General features: G+C 36.6%; 2 protein-coding genes across 4 annotated transcripts in view; one reads left to right on the forward strand and one right to left on the reverse strand.

Annotated features, from left to right (window-relative positions):
- Zip48C (Zinc/iron regulated transporter-related protein 48C) overlaps positions 1-492 on the reverse strand; it is a 291,440-nt gene extending 290,948 nt beyond the window's left edge. For both annotated transcript variants that reach the window (XM_083136738.1, XM_083136737.1), the window contains exon 1: positions 88-492. In XM_083136738.1, the coding sequence (XP_082992864.1) occupies positions 88-195 (108 nt within the window). In that variant the 5' untranslated portion in view covers positions 196-492. The remainder of the gene's footprint in view (positions 1-87) is intronic.
- Positions 493-970: 478 nt separating this feature from the next.
- On the forward strand, positions 971-20,282 carry LOC145999422 (putative Golgi apparatus membrane protein-like protein CG5021). Of its 2 annotated transcripts, none has more exons than XM_083136379.1 (7): positions 971-1,053; positions 6,860-6,930; positions 9,203-9,357; positions 11,204-11,283; positions 13,929-14,054; positions 17,084-17,224; positions 19,926-20,282. In XM_083136379.1, exons 1-7 carry the CDS (start codon positions 988-990, stop codon positions 19,986-19,988), a joined length of 702 nt encoding a protein of 233 aa, XP_082992505.1. In that variant the 5' UTR covers positions 971-987; the 3' UTR covers positions 19,989-20,282. The 2 variants fall into 2 exon arrangements, with proteins under 2 accessions (XP_082992505.1, XP_082992506.1); XM_083136380.1 differs by having other exon boundaries at positions 13,941-14,054.
- The last annotated feature ends 260 nt before the right edge of the window (positions 20,283-20,542 follow it).

Here is a 20,542-nt window from a genome sequence, read left to right on the forward strand (position 1 = left end):
TGACGAAATTAACTAGTGAAATGTGTTTTTCCTATACCATACTGTTACCGTAAAAGGCTGTGTCTGAAACCCTAATTTATCACTTGCCTGAGTTCCATGAAATACTGCAACTAAAGCAGCTCCTGCTGCTGTCATACCCCAGGTAAAAAGTGTTCCTAAAGCCGCTTGAGTAATTGGCCCGTATCCTTGCAACATTTTGACTGCCTTCTGTCGATAGCTTATATTTCAATATATCTTTACATTAAATTACAAAGGTCAAGTTCTGTAAAAAGTCACGTCAATGTGCACAAATAATTCCTGTTCCAAATAGGAATGATAAAATTAAAAACTTCTTTCGCAATTGCTTAATTTCACGGCTTGCATAATCCTACAATCTTTTAACTGACAATCCTGCTTAAATTAATTCGAAAACACTTTTCCATTACATTCCAGATTTACCGCAAAACAAAATACTGACAGACGGAGAGTGCAAGAGCACAGACTATTTGCTCTTGCTCGGGATTGGAATGAATGAAATGAAACCAACGAATAGATGATCTGATCGGTCCATTGAACGATTCAAATTTTTGACTCAGTCATTAATCGATTCTTTCATTCAAGGGAATGGCCGAATGGGGGACCGACCATCTGATAAAATCGGGAAATTTGTAGAATAGGAAATTAAAAACTGACTTTCCGAGATTCCTAAAGAACCATTAGAAAATAAGTTTGCGTAGCGTGTATTTCAAACGTTCTATATAACCCGCAGCCGGGGAGATATGGTGTTCTTTCTCCTTGTAATATTTCTTTCCTTACATGAATTTCTAACCTCAATGCTTGTTACAGGAATTAAAATTTTAAGTTTTAGTAGTTGCTTCGTCTCCCTTATCGAAATTTGCAGCTTTCCTTTCAGGAAGTGATAAATGATAAGGCTGTTCTTGTTCTCTATATGATATCATATCGCCACTCGTTCAACAAGTTCACTGTTCACTGTTCACAGCACAGGTCATGATAAATGTACGTACAACCTGGCAACCTGAGTGTCCAACAACATCAAATATGGCGTCTGCTACGGTGAGTTGTCTGACGCGGCTACAAAATTTTCTGGAGTTCTATCAGTAATAGTTTTAAATATTCATTATTGTTCTTTGTTTATATTTAAAACAAACCTTAGTAGCTTTGCGAGAATTTTTTATTTTTTACAATGAACACCTAGTTTTTCGGTATTACAAATTGATAATAATGACACCCTGAACAAGAATAGAGTTCGAAGTTTGCTGCTTCGAAGATGTTCTAATTCTTTTAAGTCGTTGAGATGACAGTTCATTGATTTAACTTGTATTAAGAATGTAAATAGGTAAATAAATATGATTTGTTGATATGGAATTAATATGCCCCTGCAACTCTCGCTTGTAAATGAAACACGAGTGCCTATGTTGTCAACAGAATTACTACCAAATATACTGTGCTTGTATATGTGGCAAACACCTATGAAGAAGAGTTTGTGTTATTTTCCCTAAAGTCAAGTGTGGCGTAAAAACGAATGGCTTGATCAGTAATATATATTTAAATGATAATACTGGCCCAAGTTCCGATTGTATACAAAATTCCGTACTGGTTAGTTGAGAAGGCATATGTTTTGTTTTGTTATTAAAATTTCGGTAATCACCAAACGTCTCTAATTCCCTTATTTTCGTATTTTTCACATTGATACTTACATATTCTGCATTCGTAAGGATTCTTCTATTTCGCGTTTCGTTTTTTGCACGCAAATAATCTCAATTTTCGAAATATCGAGTATTTTTATTTTGTTCGCTTTCGCTTGCGTTACACGCGATATGGCGGAGAAATCTTGACTAGCGTAGTCCATGATCAGTGGTTATGCAGTGTTGCAACCTTCTTCATAGAAAAATACCTACTTTCGTGTTACTGATTTTGTATTTTATTCCAGGTTCGAAAACTCCACGAACCATTCATAAATAGCCCCACAAACCATTGACGGATAGCCCCACAAACCATTCATAAATAGCCTTAGAGATACTGGGTGAAAGGGGGGGGGTATAACCCCCATCAACCTCACATTGAGCATGCCACTGTTCCTGTGCACGTGATGTCGCAAGTTCGTAATCAGAAATGATGAACAGTAACTCACGTTTATTTACGTTCTAGAACTGTTACACAGTTACAAAACCGTGCATTTGGAAACACTGACCGGTTGTGACGTCATGAAATGCTCACAAATATTTGGTTCACGTAGTAGACGGACATCAAGGAAACAGCTTCGTGCATCGGAGTGACATTAATGTCGAAAATTACATGATTTATCGGCAAAAAAATTTCAACGAGGTGAAAACAAACTTCCAAGACCTTCCTAAAATATAAATATAAACCCATTTCGGTAAGTACTTTCTCCTGTAAAATTGAAGAAATACGTTTTGGGGATACGAAAATTTTACCGCCAATGTTTATTAAATATTTGGGTACTAATTTACTATTCCCCGAACAGATTTCTTCATTTTTACAGAAGAAACTACTTATCGGTAATAAGTTCCTGTAGCATTGTCTAACATATGGAAGGTGTTTTCTGTGATGTGGGAATGCATCATAGCGGAAATTCATGTTTTTTGTTGAAAATTAATTCTCCCGACGGACAATAGCCTTTGGTGTGTATAACTTGGTAGATCATCATGCATCGTGCTTGTGTTTTGTTGATGTTCATTGGGATGCAGTGTTGCAACGAACCATTTCCGGCAAGGTTAGGTCAGGCAAGCATAGTAAAAATTTTGTTCGTAAAACAATGCAAAAAAGTTTAAAAAAATCAACTTAGTGTTTTTGCAGTTATAAAGGTTAAAACACTGCATAGCAGATGAAAATCAAGAAAACACAAGCACGACGTGCAATGAGGCACGAAGGTGTACGCGCCATATTGTGTTTTCCGCAAGCAAAAACTACAAGAAAGAAGTACTTGTAATGTAAAAAATTGTAATTAATTTAATCAAAAAGACGTGAATACACCTTAAGCAATGTTCCGCGAAGCAGTTAGGTACATACAAATGTTAAAAATCCCGAAATGAAGAAGTTACAAGTGTTCGGGGAATAGTAAATTTTTACCATAGTTTGTTCAGAGGTAAGTTTAAATGTTAGAATTGCAGTATTTATATCCTGAAATAGAAATAACCACAAAACAGTATGTGTAGACCACATGGCCATTACTAGATGCAGGTTTGTAAAGATTCTTTGATTATGGCCACTGCAGAAAATGATTGCTTCGATTTTATAGAAAATGATATTTCAACAATAAATGTGAATGGCATTATGGAAAAACTGCCGTAGCCTATCCTAATGCAAGAGGGGCGACACTTAATTTCCTGGTCCTGTTAACACACTGGAAAAAAGTAATTTGCTGCATAACATTATTGCCAGTGAACTTGCATTAGACATATAATTTCCTTGTGATATGAAGCTGCTATCTAATGTGTGAAAATTTTTTTCTTATTATTTTTATTTTTGGAACTGATGTTTTATTGTTTTGTTTACTACAGAATGACCTGAGAAGTCTGGAAATGTTAATTTATGTTGTTCAACTACATTTACACTATGTTCATCCAGTGAAAACTATGTTATTTACCTTTAACATATTGTGTTTCGTCTGTATTACTTCATTATTTGTTCATAGAGAAGTGGGGAAAATGGGTGGCCATAACTAAAGAATAGTGTCACGTTTGGGTAATATTTTTAAAACTATTTTTCCGACTAACTTGTTTGTATTTGTTAATGCTTAGTCATAATGTACAGACCCTGTACCAGTGATCATAATTTTTGTAAGTCATCGGTAACATCACTATCATGTTAAAAGTTGTATACTATTGTACATTTTACCTAAGGTGGCCATAACTAGTGCCTCCATCCGTTCCCTCTCTGCTACTGTTGGCTAATTGCGAAGATGAGGATGAAGAGTAATTAGATGAAATGTATGAAAGGACAATCTCAAACATGAATGGAGAGCTCACAACACGAGTCCCACGGAGAATTAGACTGGCTGCGAGTCGTGATGCCAGAGCTTTGTTAGTCTGCAAAATGCAATCCAGGTGATCCTTTACACCCAGACTTCTAATTTTGAATACTGATGCAATCTACTAGAAAATGGGGTACTACTTTACTATAGAAAATGGGGTACTACTTTACTATAGAAAATGGGGTACTACTTTACTATAGGTGAGACACCTATAAATCATTTATTTCAAACTTTTTTACATTGCTAACATACTATTCTGCATTGCGGAACATTTCTTTAGGTGAAATAATGAATTTCTAATGAAAATAATGTATATTTCTTACTTACGAGTACTTACTGTTCTTCCTTATTTCCACACACAATATGGCGATAGCTTACCCGTTCATCGCACGTTGTGCCAGTGTTTTGTCGATTTGGAGTGTGCATGCAGTGTTGAAACCTTGTTCACCGAAAAATATCTAAATTAAAAAAAGAAAACACTTGATGAAATTTTTTCACCAAAAAAAGTTCAATTTTTGACATAAAGAGTAATTATTAATAAACCATTTACGTTAGCCCCAAAAACCATTGACGTTAGCCCAAAAATTCACGATAGCCCCACGAACCATCACGGGGACGAGGTATGCCTACTAGGTTAGGTTCCATTAGCACTCCTTGCATTAAATTTAGCATATATGGACAACGTCGGTTTTTCTCGATGAAAGAAAATACACGGAATTCTTTTAATTTTGACTTTCCATGTCCTACATTCCACTTCTTTCTTCGAGATTCCGTGTTGAAATACAAATTCCACAGCATCTTCCACACCCGGCAACAACTTCACGACGCATCCTCCACACGAAAACACGGTGTGGGTTGAAACACTGACTACGGGGTTTACATCATCTAACACACAGAACATTGTTCTCTCATGCAGAAAGCAAGAGATTTTCGTAGAAAACCACATGCATTCACATTAAAATGGATCAAAACTACATTCCCGATCTTCAACAATGCTACAGAAAATGATTTGCGTAAGTACTTTCTTCTGTACATTTGAAGAAATCCGTCTCACCTATAGTAAAGTGTTACCGAAAATTGAGACTAATCTTCGTTGCCATTCAGGACCAACACCAGGCAAACAATTTTTTTTTGAGTGATTCATGGTCAACACACACAGATTCTTGTTGTCATTATTACCTGCCCATTATATAGACCAGTGTTTGCTACTGTTTACCTTGACAAGCTCCCAGTTGTCACAATTTCATATCTGTATAGTAAATATAAGGTCCTCACTGGAGATTGTACCATCAATTACTCATTCCAAGGACATGAGGGCTTACCATTTGACTACATGAGAACTCATAAATTTACAGTTGTCAAATACAGGTAAAGGTAAAGTGCTCCCCTATGCATAGCACCACGCCATGAAGGCGTATAGGGTGTGTGGGGGTAACGCCCCACACTTTCTTGATCCGGTCGTGAGTGGGGGTGATGTGATCAGCATCACGCCCCTGACCGTCTTTACCCACCAGGGTTTACCCCTGGTACCCATGTTATTCGACGCTGGGTGGGCGCCGGGGCCGCTTCCATCGTTAGAAAAGTTCCCAGATTTGAACCGGCCGGGGATCGAACCCGGGACCTTTAGCATCGTTACCGACTGAGCCACCGTGGCCACAAATACAGGGTGACCTAAATAAAACTATACCCAAAACAAAGGAAAGAGATGGATTCTGATTAAAGTCATCAACATTATATAATTATAAATATGCTACATAACATTGTTCTTAGTTATTGATATAAACGAACGTAAATAGATATCGATGTTAACTTTTTGGCCTCCCCGATAGCACAGTAGTAGCGTCACCTTTTAATCAAAGAGTCCTAGGTTCAATTCCTGTTGGAGGCACATAGTGGTTCGGATCCCACTTTAAACTGTAGGTTCAGTCCCAATTAGCCTTACTGTGCATAAAGTGGACTTAATACACCAAATCAATCAATCAACCTTCGGTAAAGTTTGATGTGCAGTGTGAAAAGCATGGATCGCGAGATAATTGTCATCAGCTGTTGCTTCCTGCCACTCAACTCTGAATCCAGGAAAAGCCATAAAACTTTGTGATGTAGCAGGTCAACATTTGCTTCTATGTTGAGCGATCCTGGAGGTGCCCAATGTTTTTGTAGTTGTTGTCAGAGACTTCTTGAATGACGTATTTTGGTTTATTCTTTAAAATTTGTCAGTTTCAAAATGTAAGATGCAGTTGCAATATAACATACCAGTAGCTTGAAGCTACATTCCAAAACATTCTAAGATAAACCCACATGTGCCGTCAAGCCTACTTCCAACGTCTGGTCTGGCCAAGTTTTAACATCTAACTTACAGATGTAATTGATCAAACATGCTAACACACTTTGCTAAATTGGGTATAGTTTTGTTTGAGCCACCCTGTATGAACTGACTAATTTTGTTCCTGCAAGTGTCATGTATTTGGGAATCTTCGTAGTTCAGATCACCAGCTTGGTATTCAAAGAAATTCCCAGATATAATTCCCAGTCTGGACATTTTTCAGTTGCATCTAATCATCAGAATTTGCAAAAAGTGGCAGATGAGGAACATAGAAAAACAAAAAAAAAAAATAAAGACAAAAGTTTAGACCATGAGCGTACAAACAATTGTGAAACAAAACTAGAAATAGTTCTCATGTAAGATAGAGCACTATATGTGCATTGAGAATACATATAATCAACTAACATGTAAATGAAAAACTGCCATATGAAAATTTGAATTTTCTCATAATTGCAAAGATGACAGAAAAACCTGTTATCCTGTTATGTAATTCATATATTATATGCATACTGTTTAATACCAAGCTATTTTTTTTATTGTAGGCACCACTGCTAGATGACGATGATACCATAGCTTTTGGTGATGAAGATTTAGATACTCGACGAAGGCTTAAGTAAGATTTTTGTCATAATTGCTAACCTAGATTTGAGAAATATTATTATAAGTTGTGACTGTATTAGTAATGCTTTGATTTACACATTGCGTGTTTAAATTACCTCTAACAAGGTCATCTGCAGAGATTTTTTTGAGGGTGGGTAAGAATCACAGAGGAAGTAGAATTAAGGAATTTTCTTGTAGGTCAGAAATTTTTGTAGGGAGATTATATTGTTGGTGTAAAATTGATCATGTAGTACGGTAGTAGTTATCAGAAACAATATTAGTATTGTTACAATTTAATAATATAAAACTATGTGGATTGTAAATAAAGTAGTGGCAACACTGTCAGGAAAAGGTGACGATGCCATGCCTGTGCTATCAGGGAGTGAGTAATATCAGTTGTGGAGTGCCAAAATGGTCGGTGCAGCGGGTGTTGCAACAACCTAGTCGCAGCTGATTGTTTGCACAATGGGTAAGTGCATTTCTTGAGGAGGTTGTGATGCATCAATGAGATAAACCTCACAATGAGGAGAATTGCATCATGCTGGGTTATCGATATTGTCACCAATGTGCAACAATCAGCTGCGGCTAGGTATTGTTGCTACAGGCTTCATGCAAGTACTGATCACACACTAGTGTATTTTTGCCGCGGGCCACCTGGATTTTGATCCAAAATCGCTATCCTACTTTGGCAAACATGTTTTAGGGTGGTGATGAAAATGGTGCTCATTTCAGCCTCGTACATACGCAACAGCACCCACTGCACCGACCACTTTTGGCACTCCACACATTGACATGGGCCCCAACTGATATTACTCACTCCCTGATAGCATATGCATGGTGCTATCACCTTTTGACAGTGTTGCCACTACTTTATTTACAACCCTCATAGTATTAGAGTTTTCCACTTATTGGTAATCTTAAGTTTTTATTGCATTTTACTTATTCAGTCACTTGGATGCATTTTATTAGTAATTGCTGCTTCCGGAATTCTACAATTAAAAATCCATCTTTTTCTTTTAGCTCAAGTTCAAAGATAGATAGCACAAAGTCATATTGTATTGCATGTAACATTGAAGTCAAAATAAAAATACAATAGCGTGTGATGTTTTTCATTAACTTGAGTAGTTCAAACCACCAACCATCTCCCTTGTGTCAAATTATTCATGCTGCGACTTTTGTCATTTATAACGAATTCAAGCTGACATTTTAATATCTTTTTAAAAAACCTGAGAATTATAACTATTTGTCATAGATAGTTGATGTTTTTTTTATAAAAGTAAAGAAGTAAAGTGTTCCCCTGTGCATAGCACCACCCCATGAAGGCGTATAGGGGTGTTTTGATATATATATATATATATAAATGAAACAGCCAGTTCTTCACAGGAAGTAAATAGTTGCCATTCCATTTCGATACAGTTGGTTAGCATAAGAAAATAGTAACTTACTCAAGATTTATTTTGTTAGGAGCCCCCAATTCTCCCACAATAAACCAAAGGAACTAAAAATATTACAGAATGTATCATTGCTATGTACCTATGCTTCTGCTAATTAATCAATTTGAAAATTGTCCCATAGTTTATCATTAAATAAGAAATGTATTACTGCAAGCAGAAACTAGAAGTGTTGCCAACTGTTTTCAAGTAGACTATCAGTTGTGGAAATGGGGCTATGTAACTAGGCAATTTAGCTTGTATAACAAGAAAGCAATATTTAGTTTTGCATAATATTTTTTTTTTTTTTTTTTTTTTTGTGATGAACTATTGAAAGATCACAGCCTGTTAGAATTTTTAGTAGGGATGGGACCGATTAATCTGTACTCTATAGGTATCGGCCGATAAAGGCATATCAGTGTATCGGTTCATCGGTTATTTTACCAATCCGATATATCGATAAATATCTGATAATTTAGTGCAATATTCTGCCATTTTGTTGTAATTTTTATGGATAATCTCCATGCCCTACTTTCTAAAAACGTAAATGTCTAAATCTGCAATTTCTTTTTCACTGCAGTCACCTTGAAACACATTTATTAAGGAGGTCAATTAACCTTTCAGGTTCTTCAAGGACCATTTCTAATTTTATATTGGATTGGTACTTTATCGGTATCGGCCAAAATTTCATATCGGCCCATCCCTAATTTTTAGTCACTTGAGTTTATTGTGGAGCCACAGGACCTTTCAAATAGGAACTTTTCTGAAATTTCAGATTTTCTTCTTTAAAAACATGGTTTAGTAAATTAGTTTCATCTGTTGTAAAACTGGTTCTTCCTTTCTGTTGTTTTGCAGGCATCCTATTGTGACATTCTTCCATTTATGCTTTCGAGTAGCAGCTCTAGTAGTTTATATGTTCTGTGGATTATTTGGCAGTAGTTTTATTGCCAGTTTTGTGACAGTGGTGTTGCTATTGTCAATGGATTTCTGGACAGTTAAAAATATAACAGGTGAGTTGTCATGCATGATATTACTATAATAGCCTATGCTCTTTATTGATCACCTCAGCAATACCCTAGAATACGTCGGAGGCTTTTTTTTAATATGCAAGTGCATATCGACAGATGTACAATAAATATGCACCTTATACAGGGTGACCCAGAGGTGTATACCCATTTTGGAATGAACATTACACAGTTAATTGTACACCAAACACTATTATTTTTGTTGTATAATGTGTGTGATATATTGCCATTTATTTTACATTTATTTATTTATTTATTTATTGCTGTCACCATGGAGTCGTCGGTGGAACATCGCATGTTCACGTATGATGCCTATGTGAGAAACGGCGACTCAGTGGTTGCAGCTCAGAGGTTATTCCACCGGCACTTCGACATAAGGTGGCATGGATCAGTTCCAACATGCAAAACAATCTTAAAATGAGTCAAGCAGTTTCGAACCACAGGCACTGTAACTCCAAAAACACCACCAGGTGCTGAACCTCTGAGCTGCAACATAGGCATCATACATGAACACGTGATGTTCCGCCGACCACGACTCCATGGCAACTGCAATAAATAAATAAATGTAAAATAAATGGCAATAGATCACACACATTACAAAAATAATACAGTTTGGTGTACAATTAACTGTGTAATGTTCATTCCAAAATGGGTATACATCTCTGGGTCACCCTGTATAGACTGTACCCAATGCCATTAAGACAGACTAATTTAATTGTATATTTTTAATTATTATTAATTTTGCAATGTTTGTAAGTGTTACAGAACTATGTAACATGCGTGGAATGCAAATTCGCTTATTCTTGTTTCTAAGAATCAACATTAATTTTGATTCAATTAAAGTAAACCTAATGTTAAATATGAAAATAAGAGGCAAGAAAATTCAGAATTAACCTGTATATATTCATCTTACCTGTCCGAGAGCAGGAACACCAAAGGAAATGCAGCACGCATCAAAGTTAAACTTTAAGTTTTTCGTTGTTTCACCAGCTTTCTGCATGCATTATCAGGGAAAAAATCTGAGTTAAAACATGTGCAAAAATGGTACTTTAGTATCATACAGACAACCTCATTTGAGATCGTCTGTTTCTTGGAAAGCAAAAGAAACACTTATGGACATAATAGGAACACTGTATTTGAAAGTTTACAATATATAAATCATACAATTAGACCTTTGTGAATTGTGATTTCCAAAAGTCAACGCAGCCACTGCCGATCGCCACATGTATTCTGTCCTTTTTATTTTCTGCATTTTGCTGACCCCCAACATTTGTTTTAACTTCTGACTTTCAGGATCAACAGAATTGTATTTATGGTTAGGTCCGGTGTCGACGCTTTCAACAAGCGACTTTTGTAAATCACAATTAACAAAGAGCTAATTGTATGATTTATATATTGTTCCTATTATGTCCATAAGTGTTTCTTTTGCTTTCCCAGAAAACAGGCGGTCTGAAATCAGGTAGTTTGTATAATAGTAAAGTATCACAAAAACTCATGCAAAATGTTGAAACTTTTAAAGTTTTATTTTCAATTCTCATTGAAGGCACACTGCACTGTGGTTCAGATCCCACTTTAAACTGTAGGTACAGTCTCGATTAACCTATCTGGGCATAGAGTTGACTTAAAAGAAACAATGCTTTCGAGTAGCACAAAATAATTTCAACCTTCAAGAACATGACATGAGTGATAGGATAATTTTACAAGTAGTATTTATTTTAAAGGGCTGAAGATTCTTCACTTAGTCACACAAAGGTTGACGTTAAGTTATTGTTTGTTAAAGAAACCCATTTTTACTTCATATTTTAATGTTTTTATCTATTATAATTTTTAGGTAGACTGTTGGTGGGCCTACGGTGGTGGAATTACATTGATGACAATGGGAAGAGTCATTGGGTGTATGAATCACGAAAGGTGAGAGTGTTGTTGTTATTTAGTATATATACTTAATTGTGTGTTCTAACAAGTCATATTAATTTGCTTTGGATTCTATTTCCTTGATTGCTGATAAATTTTCCTGTAATAATTCTCTCACACCCTGCCTAAGGTCTATCAGTGTCTGATAAATATCAGAGTTGTACTCGTAACATTTTTACATCATCTGCCTAACAGTAAAGATTTGGTCTATAGTGGGTCTATTTCAGGCAAAAACTATGCTTACCCCCCATGCATCCCCACCCCCACATTTATTTGTAGTTGGAGTTGGCATTTTTACACGAATATATGTATTTTTCAGGATAAATTAATATCAAAATGTCAAGAATAAAAAAAAATATATTTGTTACTATTGATGTGTAATGTAAAATGCTTGTTATTATATTTGAAGGACTCTGTAGTAAAACATAGTGACATTTTGGTTATTATTGAGAACCGTACTTCAATTTTCATGTATAATTGCCATGTCATGTAATTTGCATTGGACTCATTGAAACCTTCTCAAATAGACACAACACTGAAACAAATTTATCTACAGTTTATCGTCTAATAACCTTTCTGCTTAATAAACTCAATAATAACCAAAATGTCCATGTTTTACTCCCGAGCCCTTCATTTGTTAAAAGATGTAAATCTCATTGGTAAAGGTAAAGGTAAAAAGGTAAAGCGTTCCCCTGTGCATAGCACCATGCCATGAAGGCATATAGGGGGTGTGGGGGTAACGCCCCACACTTTCTTGATCCGGTCGTGAGTAGGGGTGATGTGATCAGCATCACGCCCCTGACCGCCTCATTGGTTTTGAAAGTATTATGATATACCTCTTATGCAGATATGTAGTAATTTTGTGTGACTTTTGCAAAAAAATTATGTAATTGCCTATTGATTTCAATGACTTGCTGTGACCATTCCTGTACTCTTGTGTCCATTTAGTGATGCTGAGTCACTGAAAATGAAGTAAATTTTTGTAAAAGCACACACAATTACTATATATGTGTGTAAGAAGTAAAGTCAACTGTGTTTGTGAATTTAAATCTCTTCATTTAGTTTTCACTAAATAAAAGTTGAATTGTTTTAAATTACAATAAAGTTATAAATTAATATTTGCAATCATTGTGATTTTGCTTTGTGTTTCCTTGAAGCAAGTACATTTACTGAATTAAATATCAGCTCAGTTGTTATATCCATAGGCATATTTTATGGATTGTAAATTTAAAACTTGATGACGTGGTGTTAATTTTGTAGTATATTTAAGGAATTTTAGGCTACTATTTTGAAGTTATTACTTTTAAGTAATTAATTTAGACTAACCTCTATTTGTGCATAATTGATGAAAAGTATTCATTTTACGTATCCTTGTTGGATACTCATGCTCATACAGGTGTAAGCCAGTGTTGTATCCTCCATGTTACTGCATTTACCACCGCTAAACCAACTCTTCGCATATATTTTTTTTAATACATGAGCTTTAACATATGGGAAATCATTCATTTTATATTATGCAAACTATTAAAACAAGCTTTTAAGCCTACCTGTAATTAAATTATGTCAGTAATTTAAAGACTGGTTTATGTCTACAAGTGATCCTTGTCCATCGCACCCTTCTGACAGCCAGGTTTCCTCCCTGAGTGTATGTAGGGATGACGAGGTAGCTATTTAAAACGTACGACCCATCTGGTCACTTGCAGCACTAGAAACAGCGTTTGGCAGAAGGAAGCTGCTTGATCCTTTCTGTTTCTGGGCTGTGCTTGTCAGAAGCAGTTTTGCTAAATGAAGGAAAATTTTCCATGGTTAAAAGGCATCCAGGTCAAAATTTCATAAAAATATGTAGATTTGAATTAAATTTGAAGTTGTCGGGCTCCTGTTTTTGTTTTACTTACATGCCTACATTGATATTTATTTCAATTATATCCGATTCATCTAGATGGGGAGGGTGTATAATAAATATGTACAATAAATACGAATTGTTGCAGTTGAACTTTCAGAATGTGCCACTGGTGTAACCCAGTGTCAGTGATTGAATTGAACTGATATACAGTCATCTATAATACATAGAAATTTAAGCAAAAAATGAGGACTTCATTTCATCTGATTTTTCATTTCTGTTGCTTTACTTATATGGAAGTGGTCTTGGTGATACAACAAAGGGACCTGTTGCCTTTGATACACTGATGATGATGTTGCCTACATCTTGGAACGTAGTACGTTTCCTGTGTGTACCAAAGAATGAGGTAACAAAACTCATCAATACTTGATTTGATTTGGTTTGATTTGATTTGGTGTTTTAAGTCCACTTTATGCACAGTAAGGCTAATCGGGACTGGACCTACAGTTTAAAGTGGGATCCGAACCACTATGTGCCTCCAGCGGGTATCGAACCCGGGACCCCTTGATTACAAGGCAACGACGCTACCACTGCGCCATCGGGGAGGCCCTAACTCATCAATACTGTATTTCCTCACTTTAATACTTTATAAGAAGAAACTTCCTCTTTTATTATAACCCAGAAGGAAAAAGGGGGTTGGGTGATGGAATATATGTACATTTTAAGTGTATGCTTAATTGTATTAGAGTATTGTAGTTATATAATCACTAAATCCCTGTACTACTGCATGGACCCGTTTCAGGGCGACAAACAGAATCGAATTGTAGCCGCAGAAGCTCGAATATTTTGGTTGGCTCTTTTCATCTGTCCACTTTTGTGGGTGGTGTTTTTCCTGTTCGCACTATTTGGCCTTAACCTCAAGTGGTTGGTAAGTATCAGAGTGATTAATATTTTTCATTTTATTCATAACTGGTTGTTTCACTGTTGCGTGGAGTTATTTTTCATTTTATATTCTATTTTTATTCAAATAATAGAATATTTGTTAATTTTTCAGATGAAATATTATTATTTTTTTGTTATTCATGCTTGCATTGTGTGTAAATTTTTCTATTCAGTTGCATTTAAACCAAACTCCATGGTCTGATAGCCCTCTAAGGATCCAGTCTGCCAAGCATCTTTCACATCAAGTGATGATGTGTACTCAGTGCATTGAGTCCCATTGCCGTTGTTTTTCTGGCTTTCGAGACCAGAGCCCAATACATCTTTTTAAGTAGCTCCTCACAACGCTTGGTCAATCCGGGACCACAGCACGAAAGGAGATTGTTCACTGTTTTGTTTTGCAACAACTACTCTCGAAAGCCCATCTTTCCAGGTAGTTGCCAGTTTGGGCTGGAAGTCGCTTCACCCTTTCAGCTCTGACTCGAGAAACGGCCAGTCCGGTAACTTCCAAATTTTGAGGCTAGAAGCAATGTGCCCCTCGGTTAGACTGTGTGGTCGATCATCAACACTGTCACAAAAGCATTTCCTGTTATCACAGTCAAACCAAAGGCCATCTTCCCAAGTGGTAGCCAACTCAGGCTCAAGTCTCAAACTTCAGGAGAACCTCTTGTGGCCCGTTGTAACTAGAAATAGGGCTCGGTACCAGACTGTACCCCGTCGGTTGACAAACGCTGCTTTAAAGCATTAGCTATATTCACTAATAAATTGAGTTAGAGTAAACTTTATTCTTTAGTCCAAATACTGAAACTCACCTGGGTTCTTCATCAGAGAAAGAAACAAAATAGGTTACGAGCTAAGGTTCTGTCCCAGGGCTGGTCCCTGGAGAGACAATTGGGGGTGTTAACACCTTAGCCATACCCGGATTCTACCCTCTGTATTGGAGGGTAGGACCCGTTGACCAACGGGTGGCGAGTCAGAGTTAGAGCAGTTAAATTGAAGAAACACAAATAAATGGCTGACTGAGTTTTTATTGTGTTAATAACAACACTCCAGTTGTTAGGGAGAAGTTAGGGGTGGAAGGAATTGCACCATAAAAGGGCAGGTACTTATCTCGATCCTGGAGGCTGGAACGGTTGACTGCCGGTCGTTGGTTCCACTGGGTGGCCTGAAGGGTCTTGCCTCTGGACAAGGCTCCATGAGTTCTGACGGCCCTGCAGTGTACTCTCTGCGGCCGGCAGCAGTCGCCCCTCTCGCGACTCTGCTTGGATCCCTGACCTACTTGGCCACCTCAGTTTCTCCTCCCGAAGAAGGTTGTTTGTCTCTTTTATAGTGCTCTCGGGAGTTAGATAATACTTGGGAAAGGTTTTCTGGGTATGGCCGGTAATGAAATCAATGAAAAAGAAATTTAAAGTAGACAGTACCATCCTCTTTGCATTCACTAATGTTCCATACAAATGAAACTAATCTTACTAAGAAAAATGTATGTATGTGTGTGTGAGAGAGAGACAGAGAGAATGTTGTTATTGGGCATGATATTGTGTATAATCATGATGTTCAGTAGTCTGTTGTTTATCACAATAGGGTTAGTTTAGATTCCTCAGGTACCATGTTGTATATATGTTAAAAGGTTATTAAGCCTCCTTTGTGTTTTACAAACAGAATGTATTTTATTTCGTCTATGCATGTTTTGACATGTACATTTAAAGCATTCTAATCACTTGGAACGCTTCATTCTGGCACTGTGGACAAATATTATTTGTGTTTAGATATGTTATTGTTCTATTAAATTTGGTGCCCACTGCTGATATCCTCAATAGAACTTGCTGCACTGTTGTTTTACATGCTCAGGATGCTGGGCTGAATAGAAGCATGCCAAGCAATAGTGCAGGAACTTCCAATGAGGATAGTGACAGTGGCTGCCAAATTTAATATACAATAATAACAAAAACATGGTTTGGCAGAGAAGTGAGTGCATCAGCTCTGTATATCTATTTGTTGTAGGGGAACCAGAGGAATGTAGCTACAAAAAATGCAGTTTTTTGTTTTGTTTAAAGTATCTTCTCTGCAGAGCTTTCTGTGGTGTCGGGTCAACATCTCCCCACTTCTAATACGTAGTAGAAACTTGGAGCTACTTACGGCCAATTTACTGACTCTTCAGACACATTCCTAAGAATACATTATTTCCTCTCCTCTACATTTCATAAATTGGAATTATGTCTCTCGTATTTTGCACAGTGCGAATTACTCACTTTCAGTAAACAATGAAATTTCATATAAAATATAAAAAAACATTTACTTACGATATGCGAGTATGCTTTGTTGGTAAGAGCGACATTTGACGTGGCATGTTGGTTTGATACGTGCCTAGGAAGAAGCCTGAGAAAGGGGCCGGTAAGACCCCCAGAACGTCGCTTGTACCAACGAAGCATATACTCATATCGTAAGTAAATGTTTTATATTTTATATGAAATTTTATTGTTTATGTCCCTCTTGTTCTCACACAACATGTTTACTACCACATCTCTCATTTCCCAAAATATGAATAATTTGTGTTGGTGTATTTGTGTTGCTGTAAGATATGCAAAAAATATAAATACTGATTTAGTGACAAGGTTTAATTTTGTTCTAACAGTAAATTTGTTCTATCATGAAGATGCAATTTTTCCTTTGCATTTGGGCTTACTATAATGTGACACTTTTATAGATATCTAGACAACAGAGAAAGCCAGCCACATGGTTATTTGGCTCTCTCAAAGGAATTCTGAACAGTTGTATTTTTTCACAATTTGATAGAGAAATTTTTGAACATATGTTTGCTAGTGCAGAGCAACTGTCCAGTAGCTCCTTAATTTGATCCATTTTTAAAGTATGCCATCGTAAGTTCATTAAGGGTTAAGCGAAATATTCCTTGCAAGACAATTTATATGTATTTTTTTTAATAGAATGTTTTTTTTGTAAGCTCTTTTGTCTGTTTCTTGTTCATCTTACTCCTAAGGTATTTTCTTTATTATTTTCTAGCTCCTTGTGTGTATAGCATTGGTCTTAAATGGAGCTAATCTCTATGGTTACATCAAATGTAAAGTGGGTGGCAATGAGAGACTTACAACTACACTGTCAAATGTAACTACAAATTTCTTCAGGCAACAAATGTTTAAAAATGTAAGTAATTGCAAATGTACAGATTGAATGATTTGACCTCTCTGCCATTGATTTCTTCTATTCATTTCAGCTTCTAAGTTAAGAAATATAAAAGTGTGTCAATGTATTGTAATTTTTTTCAACTATGAAACTAAGAAAAAGAATAATTTTATTTTTTAAAATGTTTTCCATTGATCATAACATTTGTGTAGACTTGCTAAAACTTAACACTTCCAAATGAATTTTAAAGTGTGCATCCAGGCCCGTAGCCAGAATTTTATTTCGGAGGGGGCTGATCCATTAACAGCAGCTGCCATCTAAAGGCAAAAAAGTTGGGGGTGGAAGCCCTGAAGAAAAATTTGGCAATGTATTATAACTTCTTAGACAGCATGTTTAATCCTGGTAATGAAGTAAAATTAATTATCACTACACAATATTTAAATGAGATATTTGTAGGATTTCTGCCCTTCAGACATCCAAGCCCTCCCACTGGCTACGTGGCTGTGTACATCTCTTACTATTACAACTCACTTGAATGATGTGTATTGAATTCATTTTAATTGAGATTAGTTATAAATTATTTTTGAAATTTCCCAAATATTCAATTCAGAACTCAGTAGGGTGACAAAATATGAGAAATCATAGCATATTGGTTAAAATGGTGCAGATACATTTCAGTCATAAATAGTTCGTTTTAATAGCAATCTGCAGGTTCTACCTCCAAAACCTACCGTGGATATCAGAAACCTCTGATAGTAGTAAATCCCATGTGTAAGTAATTTTTCATTTACATAGCATGTCAAAGTTCATTTGATAAATTTGCACAATAGAACAAATTTGATGTCAGTACTGCAATAACAGAAATGAATGCAGAGACAGCAAGAACTGTTGATACACAGAGAATTGCTGTAATACCTCCTCAGTGGTTAGGTTCATCAATAAGGATCCTGTAAATTTATTACCTTTCCTGTGAGTATTCCATTGCTTGTCCATAGTTTGCCGTCTTCATTCCAAGGCAGAGTAAAAATTGCCTTTATTAGAGCAGATTTTCCATCAAATTTTTGTCAATGTTAAATTGAAGAGAATACAAATGGAAAATAAATTTCTGCCAAAATAAAAAAAAAATAATAAGGGAAAGCTACATGTAAATTTACTTAATAAAGATTTCTGATTTCAATTTATGTTGAAATTTTTGCATCCATATACAAGTATCAGGTTGTACAGTGCGTTCAACATAAAACCGGCCCCGCGGTACATGTTTACTAGTTGGCCCATTTGCCTGTTTCCTTGTTGTGCCAGACTTGTAGCGGGGAGTGAGGGTGTGTGAGGAAGGGGCAAGAGGGGAGGTAGAGGTGGTGGGATGGAGCGTAGGGTAACAGTGAAAGGCTATATTGTTCGGTGAGTCACCATCTGTTTCCTCCACGCTTTCCAAGTGTTGTGTTGTTGGTGTTGTCGGTTAGATAGTGTGACTACCATACTGTTTAGTGCTAAAGAACGTGCTTTCATTGTCTCACAGCTGTGTGAGCAGACCCTAAGGATATGTTCTTCTCTTGGCTTAAGCGCCGCAATGATTTGTGAGGATTGTTATGGTGCCTCGAATACCCTCCACAACTTCTTCTGTTAGTACAGACCTGTGCTGTTTAGGTTTCATGTTTAACTAGGACCCTGTTTCACGGAATTTCCCTACCTTATCCTGAATTGAGCTTTTCGCAAGAGCAGCCTTCCTAAATGTTGCTGCAAATTTGGCACGAGCATCTGCATATGAATTTGGTCTAATATAATGTTCCACAATAAAAGCACGTTCTTTAGCACTAAACGGCATGGTAGTCACACTATCTAACCGACAACACAATACTCGGAAAGCGTGGAGGAAACTGATGGTGACTGACTCACTGAAGAATACAGCCTTTCACTGTTATGCTACACTCCATCCACCCTCCCTCCATCCCACCTTCCTTCACCCCTTCCTGACCCCCCCCCCCTTTCACTCCCTGCTACAAGTACATGTACATACAAGACTGCCACAACAACAAAACAGGCAAATGGGGCAACTATTAAACATGTACCACTGGGCCAGTTTTTCGTTGAACGCACTGTATAATGGGAGAGATAGCTGATGTTGAGAATATTAGCTTTGGAAAAGGTTGATAAGCAAAAGAGTAAACGTGAAAATGCTATGGTCAGGAAATTAGTTTTAGTTGTTAGCATGAATGTATACAAGTTGTTGAAAATAACCTATGATTAGGTGCTTTGCTGCCATTCTACTAAATAATGTTATTTTTTTTCTTTTTCAACTCTCTTTGGCAGGCAATAGAGGTTATGGGGAGGTTGGAAGGGAATTCCCCTTCTCTGGCTCCAGTTATTGTATACTCCCTCTGTCCCATAATTATTGTCCGGTACACTTTTGTTTGTTGTCACAAAATACTTGTCTGATATTCAAACTGACACTTGTGTATACAGAAGAAGAAAATGAAACACTGGAATGAGTCATACAACGTTATTACTCAAGGATCAGTACAAATTGGCCGATCAAGTATCCAAAAGAACATAAATAAAAAGTTACCATTTTGGCATACCGGACTATAATTATGGGACAGAGGGAGTATATGATATTTTTTTTAAGCGGTTGCATTGTATACAGGGATTGATAAGAAATTTTTTCTCCAGTGAATGTGGGTAATCATCCTGAATTGAAGATAATTAATTTTTAATGTGTTTACAGGTCTCGTCTGTATTATCTAGTCAGCAACCCACCAACACGCCTGGTCAAGGAAATGTGATATAGTTTCCATGCAGTTGGAAAAGACATTGTGATTTATTTTACTTCCAAGAAATTTTATTGAGACTGTGCTGTTCCATGAGATGTTAAAAGTGCTTGGAAGATAATGTGTGAGTGGACAAATGGGACCAGTTAAAAGTATTGTTATGTGATGTATATAATGTAAATAACTGATTAAATTAAGGAGAGTGTTTATTTGACCACTTTTTAAACATGATTGTTGCCATTTGATGTGTTCATTCCAGTTCATATCTGCAGACTGCATTTGCAAGACTTTTGAATAAAAGTATTCTCACTGTTCATAGCAAGGTTTTATTATCCTCTTATGCTTATTCTGTACATCTATCTAATCCAATATTGCAGGCCGTGCCTTGTGAGCTTTCCACCTGCACCTTGGGGCCAGTAAGGCCAGCCTCACACCGAGACAGGACACAATGCAATGCAACGTGGCGGGACATGATGCAACACAATGAATCAGAATGCTACATGACACACCGGAACATTTTGTTTATATCTGATTGCAGATTTCGTCCACAATTGGTCTAGCTCTGTCTTTTATA

This window comes from Lepisma saccharinum, chromosome 15, assembly GCF_977018435.1.
Source record: "Lepisma saccharinum chromosome 15, izLepSacc3.1, whole genome shotgun sequence".
In the NCBI taxonomy this organism is placed as follows: Eukaryota; Metazoa; Arthropoda; class Insecta; order Zygentoma; family Lepismatidae; genus Lepisma; species Lepisma saccharinum.